The sequence below is a fragment of the Babylonia areolata genome, chromosome 15 (genome assembly GCF_041734735.1).
Source record: "Babylonia areolata isolate BAREFJ2019XMU chromosome 15, ASM4173473v1, whole genome shotgun sequence".
Lineage (NCBI taxonomy): Eukaryota > Metazoa > Mollusca > Gastropoda > Neogastropoda > Buccinidae > Babylonia > Babylonia areolata.
The window spans coordinates 24,933,228-24,941,561 of NC_134890.1; the positions used below are offsets into that span (position 1 = coordinate 24,933,228).

Below are 8,334 nucleotides of genomic sequence, written 5' to 3' on the forward strand. Positions count from 1 at the left end.
GACATGCAGCTATCCCATCATGCACAGCTATCCCATCATGCACAGCAAGGACGGACATCTAGGGGAGCTGACCACTTACCACTACTGGCTGACAGCAGTCATCCAAACATCAGCTTCCCCAAACTATAATGTACGTCTGATTCAGTGAGCCAGACCTACAAGTTCTTCTACCTCTACAGTATTCATGCAGCCACACAATTTCAGCTTCAAACACATCAAAGTCAAAAAGTGATGGCTGATTTGGGGGAAGATGGCATGATAGATTATATATGTACAGCAGTGATCAATTTAGCTCTCTGTCAACATCACATGTACAGCAGTGACCAAATTTAGCTCTCTGTCAACATCACCACATGTACAGCAGTGATCAATTTAGCTCTGTCAACATCACCACATGTACAGCAGTGATCAATTTAGCTCTCTGTCAACATCACCACATGTACAGCAGTGATCAATTTAGCTCTCTGTCAACAACACCATATGTACAGCAGTGATCAATTTAGCTCTGTCAACATCACCATATGTACAGCAGTGATCAATTTAGCTCTCTGTCAACAACACCATATGTACAGCAGTGATCAATTTAGCTCTCTGTCAACAACACCACATGTACAGCGGTGATCAATTTAGCTCTGTCAACATCACCATATGTACAGCAGTGATCAATTAAGCTCTGTCAACATCACCATATGTACAGCAGTGATCAATTTAGCTCTGTCAACATCACCACATGTACAGCAGTGATCAATTTAGCTCTCTGTCAACATCACCACATGTACAGCAGTGATCAATTTAGCTCTGTCAACATCACCACATGTACAGCAGTGATCAATTTAGCTCTGTCAACATCACCACATGTACAGCAGTGATCAATTTAGCTCTCTGTCAACATCACCACATGTACAGCAGTGATCAATTTAGCTCTCTGTCAACATCACCATATGTACAGCAGTCATCAATTTAGCTCTCTGTCAACATCACCACATGTACAGCAGTGATAATTTCACACTGTCAACATCACCTTATGTACAGCAGTGATCAATTTAGCTCTGTCAACATCACCACATGTACAGCAGTGATCAATTTAGCTCTATGTCAACATCACCACATGTACAGCAGTGATCAATTTAGCTCTGTCAATGTCACCATATGTACACCAGTGATCAATTAAGCTCTGTCAACATCACCATATGTACAGCAGTGATCAATTTAGCTCTTTGTCAACATCACCATATGTACAGCAGTGATCAATTTAGCTCTCTGTCAACATCACCACATGTACAGCAGTGATCAATTTAGCTCTGTCAACATCACCACATGTACAGCAGTGATCAATTTAGCTCTGTCAACATCACCACATGTACAGCAGTGATCAATTTAGCTCTCTGTCAACATCACATGTACAGCAGTGATCAAATTTAGCTCTCTGTCAACAACACCACATGTACAGCAGTGATCAATTAAGCTCTGTCAACATCACCACATGTACAGCAGTGATCAATTTAGCTCTCTGTCAACATCACATGTACAGCAGTGATCAATTTAGCTCTGTCAACATCACCTTATGTACAGCAGTGATCAATTTAGCTCTGTCAACATCACCACATGTACAGCAATGATCAATTTAGCTCTCTGTCAACATCCCACATGTACAGCAGTGATAACTTCACACTGTCAACATCACCACATGTACAGCAGTGATCAATTTAGCTCTCTGTCAACATCACCACATGTACAGCAGTGATCAATTTAGCTCTCTGTCAACATCACCATATGTACAGCAGTGATCAATTAAGCTCTGTCAACATCACCACATGTACAGCAGTGATCAATTTAGCTGTATGTCAACATCACCACATGTACAGCAGTCATCAATTTAGCTCTGTCAACATCACCACATGTACAGCAGTGATCAATTTAGCTCTCTGTCAACATCACATGTACAGCAGTGATCAATTTAGCTCTGTCAACATCACCTTATGTACAGCAGTGATCAATTTAGCTCTGTCAACAACACCACATGTACAGCAGTGATCAATTTAGCTCTGTCAACATCACCACATGTACAGCAGTGATCAATTTAGCTCTCTGTCAACATCACCACATGTACAGCAGTGATCAATTTAGCTCTGTGTCAACATCACCACATGTACAGCAGTCATCAATTTAGCTCTGTCAACATCACCACATGTACAGCAGTGATAACTTCACACTGTCAACATCACCACATGTACAGCAGTGATCAATTTAGCTCTGTGTCAACATCACCATATGTACAGCAGTTCTAACTTCACACTGTCAACATCACCACATGTACAGCAGTCATCAATTTAGCTCTGTCAACATCACCACATGTACAGCAGTGATAACTTCACACTGTCAACATCACCACATGTACATAACTTCACACTGTCAACATCACCACATGTACAGCAGTGATCGAAGGAGGAAAGTGGCAGAATGGATAAGATGCTCATCTGTGAATACAGTGTCCACGAGGGTGAGGGTTCAATTCCCACTCTGGCCCTTTCTTCCAAGTTAGACTGGAAAATCAAACTGAGCGTCTAGTCATTCGGATGAGGCGATAAACCAAGGTCCCGTGTGCAGCATGCACTTGGCACAATGAAAAAGAACCCAAGGCAACAACAGGGTTGTCCTCTGGTAAAATTCTGTAGAAGAAATCCCCTCTGATATGTACACAAATATGTATGCATGCACTCAAGGCCTGACTAGTGCGTTGGATTACGCTGCTGTCCGGCATCTGCCTAGCAGCTGGGGTGTAGTGTATGTAGTTTTGTCCGAATGCAGCGACGCCTCTTTGAGAAACTGAACTGAAACTAAAACAGCGGTGATTAATTTAGCTCTGAATTTCAAAGTCACGACATGTTGATCATCACTATTAGTGTTCACCGTGGCTTCATGACAGAAAGAAGCTATCAAACAAAACAGGGATACACAGTGTGACAAAGCCTCCATCACAGTCCAAAGGGTAATGCATACAGTGACTTCATCTGGACGCAGGCTGACATCTTCTCAATGGACACAGGTCTCTGAATAATCAGCCAGTCTGCTGTGCAAGCTGGTCACATGAATGAAACAGGATCTGTTATTCCGCACAAAGACAAACAAACAGTAACGCAAGGAAAAACTAACACGCCAAACGTAACTACAATCCTCCAATGCTGGAGAATTATTTTTAGAGGAACTGAAGGACTGATCTGGAAAAAAAAAAAAAAAGGCAAGGAGAATGTTCACGTTTTGACTCTGACACGCCAAGTTCGTTCCAGCAATCAGGCCGAGATCACAGTCACTCTTGATTAAGACCACAAACTAACACCGACAACAACCAAACAAAAAGTACCAAGGCACTGCAAAACAAAAAGAACCAAAGAGGCACAAAACTGCAACAACATCGACAACTATAAAACCACTGGTGACAAGCATCACACGTGTTAAAAAACAAAATTTAAAAAAAAAAAACCAGAGACATGGAGAACACCGCGACAACATGAACAGCACACGCACACAGAGTGTAGGGGTTTGGGGGAAGGTGGGGAGGGCCGACCTGCTGGTAGGACACTTCAGGGTTCTCCTTGGCAAAGATGAACAGAATGTCCACCATCACATTGCGCATCTGATTGGACTGAAAGAACTCGATTTTGGGGTAGCTGCAAGACAAAGAGTGACATACACATGAGACAGAGGGAGTGGCACGTGACGCTTTTCTGTCACACTGCTTTCACTTCTTCATCCACCGCTATCCTTTTTCAGAGAACACAGTTAAAAAAATGTGAAAGAAATCGAGCAATGATGCAAGATAATCTACGGTGTAAGAGATCTGTTAGATGCCTAGCTTCCAGCATGTGTATGCATGCACATGTCCATACATAAACATATGCACACACACACACACACACACACACACACACACACATATATAAATATGCACTTACTAACACACATACACACACATTTATTCAAACGCACACATAAACATACAAACATTCATTCAAAACACACACACATGCACAGTGTCATTCCCAACCAAATTAATCATCATCAAGGATGAAAAGAAAGGCCCACAACTCACGTTCTGATGACGTCCTGTTTGATGGTCAGCCGTAATTCATTATCCTGGAAAAACTTGTTCCAGGGACTCTGTGCACACAAACCCAATTATACACCTGAGCTACGTGTACCACAGTTCACTTCATATGACACTTTCTTCTTTCTTTCTCTGTTATAGATTACAGCTCCTCCCCACACTCACTCAATATGTATCAGTGGGGGTTGGGGGGTCCATTGGGAGGGGGTGGGGGTGGCTGAGTGTATGCTGGGTATGTCCATGATGCCATTACTATGTTCCTATTACTCACCAAATCTTGACAAGGATTACAGCATCTTTGACATGTGCATTTGACCATCTGCATGTGCATACAAATGGAGGTGATTAAACCACTAACAGGACAGGTGTTGACCTGGGAGATAAAAAAAAAAAAAAACAAGAGAGGCAAGGCCTTCAAGACTCACTTGTGATAAATTAAGTCCCCTAGCATTAATTACAGAGTAATTTCCCTTTTTTACAATCTGCACCAAAACGTTTGCAAAATAAATAAAAAATTCCATGCTTAGCAAAAGAAGTTCCTGTTTGAACAAAAAATGATAATAATGACTCCTCTTGTTGTTGGGTCAGAATAAGAGGTCAAAATGCCAAGTTTAGAGAATACAAAAAATATATATATAACAGTAAATGCAGTTTGCATATAATTAGGCTTCTTTTTTTAATTTTTTTTGTGCCCATCCCAGAGGTGCAATATTGTTTTAAACAAGATGACTGGAAAGAACTGAATTTTTCCTATTTTTATGCCAAATTTGGTGTCAACTGACAAAGTATTTGCAGAGAAAATGTCAATGTTAAAGTTTACCACGGACATAGGGACACACAGACACACGGACACACACACACACACACACACACACAGACAACCGAACACCAGGTTAAAACATAGACTCACTTTGTTTACACAAGTGAGTCAAAAAAAAAAATCACCCTCAATCCACCGGCTGCCAATACTAGGTTCAAACCCAGTATCTCAAACTGAAAATCAAAGTCTCTAACCATTCAGCTAAGACATCCATCATCGCATGACAGTGTAACAGAGTTCAGTATCACTGCTCAATTAGAAATGCGCTTTACTTTGTTTCCACAAAGTAGCACCAAAACCAATTCTGATACAAAAAAAAAAAAAATTCATTTTTAGCAAAACCCAGCCTCACAAAATTCATACAATTTTTTTTTTTTTAATTTGCTCAAATCAATAAAAAGAAAGTAAAGTGACAAGTGTCTGCTGCCGCTGTATGTATGCATGAATGCGTGCATAAATGTCTGAATTTGTGTTTGTGCATACACATACAGGGATGTGAGTGAGTGTGTGTGTGTGTGTGTGTGTGTGTGTGTGTGAATGTGGAGGAGTGTGTGTGAGCATGCATACACACAGCCTGTACAGGTGTGTGGGAGCATGGGTATGTGCATGCATGTAGGTACCTAATCCTGTATGTGTGTATGTTCAGGTGTAAGGTTGTGGCCAGTATGTATGAGTTTAATATCACAGATTGACATAAGTTTACAGTTGGGCCAACAGCAAAGTGAGAACTGTATTATCAGTGGTTTCTCCAATGCAATTGGAAATCATTTACAGCTTAGTCTTTTGTGAAGAACTATGTCTCTCAAACTGGGAAGCAAAATTGCACTGGCTCTTATTGATGCAGTCTTGGGGGCTAGTTGGCTTTTGGGAACCATCCCAACGCCGACTGTCATAAAACCCTCTTGGCCGAGAGAGTGGGAATGTAACTTGGGCAAGACACTCTCCAATATAATCAAATTCTAGCCCAGATAGTCAGGACAGCAGTTACCTCCTTTTGCTGTTCTGATGGTCAAAGTCAAAAACGACTGACTATCATACAAAGTCGGGTGGGGAGGGAGGGGTGGGGGGGGGGGAGGTGATGCTGTGCCAAATGGAGCAGTTACCAACAACACTCACCTCTTCGTCCTGTGAGAGAGGGTTGTTGATCATCACGTTCACTGAATCCACCGCTCTCCGGGGATTGGTGATCAACTGTAACACCCACCCCAAAACTGCCTCACTTCTTTTACACCACTGCATTCAAGTCACAGGTCTATACAACACCCACCCCAAACTTGCCTCACTTCTTTTACATCACTGCATTCAAGTCACAGGTCTATACAACACCCACACCAAACTTGCCTCACTTCTTTTACACCACTGCATTCAAGTCACAGGTCTATACAACACCCATACCAAACCTGCCTCACTTCTTTTACATCACTGCATTCAAGTCACAGGTCTATACATTCAAGTCACAGGTCTATACAACACCCACACCAAACCTGCCTCATTTCTTTTACACCACTGCATTCAAGTCATGGGTCTATACAACACCCACCCCAAACCTGCCTCATTTCTTTTACACCACTGCATTCGAGTCACAGGTCTATACATTCAAGTCACAGGTCTATACAACACCCACCCCAAACCTGCCTCATTTCTTTTACACCACTGCATTCAAGTCACAGGTCTATACATTCAAGTCACAGGTCTATACATTCAAGTCACAGGTCTATACATTCAAGTCACAGGTCTATACAACACCCACACCAAACCTGCCTTACTTCTTTTACACCACTGCACTCAAGTCACAGGTCTATACAACACCCACACCAAACCTGCCTCACTTCTGTTATACCAGTGCATTCAAGTCACAGGTCTATATAACACCCATACCAAACCTGCCTCACTTCTTTTACACCACTGCATTCAAGTCACAGGTCTATACATTCAAGTCACAGGTCTATACATTCAAGTCACAGGTCTATACAACACCCACACCAAACCTGCCTTACTTCTTTTACACCACTGCACTCAAGTCACAGGTCTATACATTCAAGTCACAGGTCTATACAACACCCACACCAAACCTGCCTTACTTCTTTTACACCACTGCACTCAAGTCACAGGTCTATACAACACCCACACCAAACCTGCCTTACTTCTGTTATACCAGTGCACTCAAGTTACAGGTCTCTTCAACACCCAAGCCAATCTGCCTAACTTCTTTCATACCACTGCATTCAAGTCACAGGTCTACAGATAGATATGTAACACCACTAAATGATCGCCACACCACATTATGTTATCAAACTCTACAGTGTTTTAAACAACTACTTTTACCAAGATTCATTATTCAAGTCTGCGGGGTCTAAATCAAAATGTAAACAAAGACATACTTTGGTTATTCACAACATTCACATCACTGAAAAATAACATAAGCTCGCAAGGTAATTTTTTACTTACATCAGGCTATCTTGCGGCACAACATCTCACTCTGAATAATAAAATCATTTGGAAAGCGGTACCTGACTAATACAGTTTTATATTCTAAAATAAACCACTTTTACTTAGTATTCAGGTAAATTATAGCTTTTATCATTAGAAACTTCACAGTCAAATGTTTGGGATTTTTCTTAAATATCTTCACTGACCAATATACCTTAAGTACATGTCTAATTCAAACACATGTTTATTTTATTTTAGTGCCTCTACACCTACAGGTACAGGTCTGTATGCTATCCTTACATTGTTCACTGAGTGGCACAAGTATCATGTGCAAACTGAAACAGAAATTAAATTCTCCATTTTGACAGACCTGGCGACAAGTTTTTCAAAAAACGTTGCAAATGAAAGACTCAACAAAGTTGTTTTCAAACACCAAAAACCAGATTTTTTTCAGCAAGCAAAACACTGACTTTCCTCATTGACAGTCCAGTCAATATATGTAGTATAGCCACGAAGAACAGGGGAAAGAAGATAAAGAAGTAGTAGTAGAAGAGAGACAAGAACAAGAAGAAGGAAAATAACAATAAGAACAAGACCAAGGATGTGGAAAAAGAAGTTTATTTGCAGTGTGCATACTGACCTTACACTTGAGTGTCTCATACTTCATTCTGTCCTGGTGTGCTTTTTCTGACCACACCGACATGTCCTCCGGCAGAACTTCAAGAAATAGCTGTCCAAATAATATAAAAAATAAAAAAAAGACCACACAACTTTGATTTATGGCCTCACACAAACACTCTCACATCTTCTCACTCATTCACTCAATCCCTCACACACACATACACACACACATACACACACACACACACACACACACGCATGCATACACACACATATCCACATATGCATACACACAGAGAGACAAACACAAACACACAAACCCCACCACATTACTCATACACATATACGTATGCATGCA

The 8,334-nt window shown here is 41.2% G+C and overlaps 1 protein-coding gene across 4 annotated transcripts in view; it reads right to left on the reverse strand.

Annotated features, from left to right (window-relative positions):
- The window catches only part of LOC143290503 (TBC1 domain family member 5-like), a 94,775-nt gene that overhangs the window by 46,835 nt on the left and 39,606 nt on the right, over positions 1-8,334 (reverse strand). For 3 of the 4 annotated variants that reach the window (XM_076600003.1, XM_076599999.1, XM_076600000.1), the window contains exons 7-9: positions 7,996-8,085; positions 6,042-6,116; positions 4,091-4,158 (exon numbers count right to left, since the gene is read on the reverse strand). In XM_076600003.1, the coding sequence (XP_076456118.1) occupies positions 4,091-4,158; positions 6,042-6,116; positions 7,996-8,085 (233 nt within the window). Of the gene's footprint in view, positions 1-3,565; positions 3,669-4,090; positions 4,159-6,041; positions 6,117-7,995; positions 8,086-8,334 lie in introns of all 4 variants that reach the window. The other variant, XM_076600001.1, reaches the window with a different exon arrangement.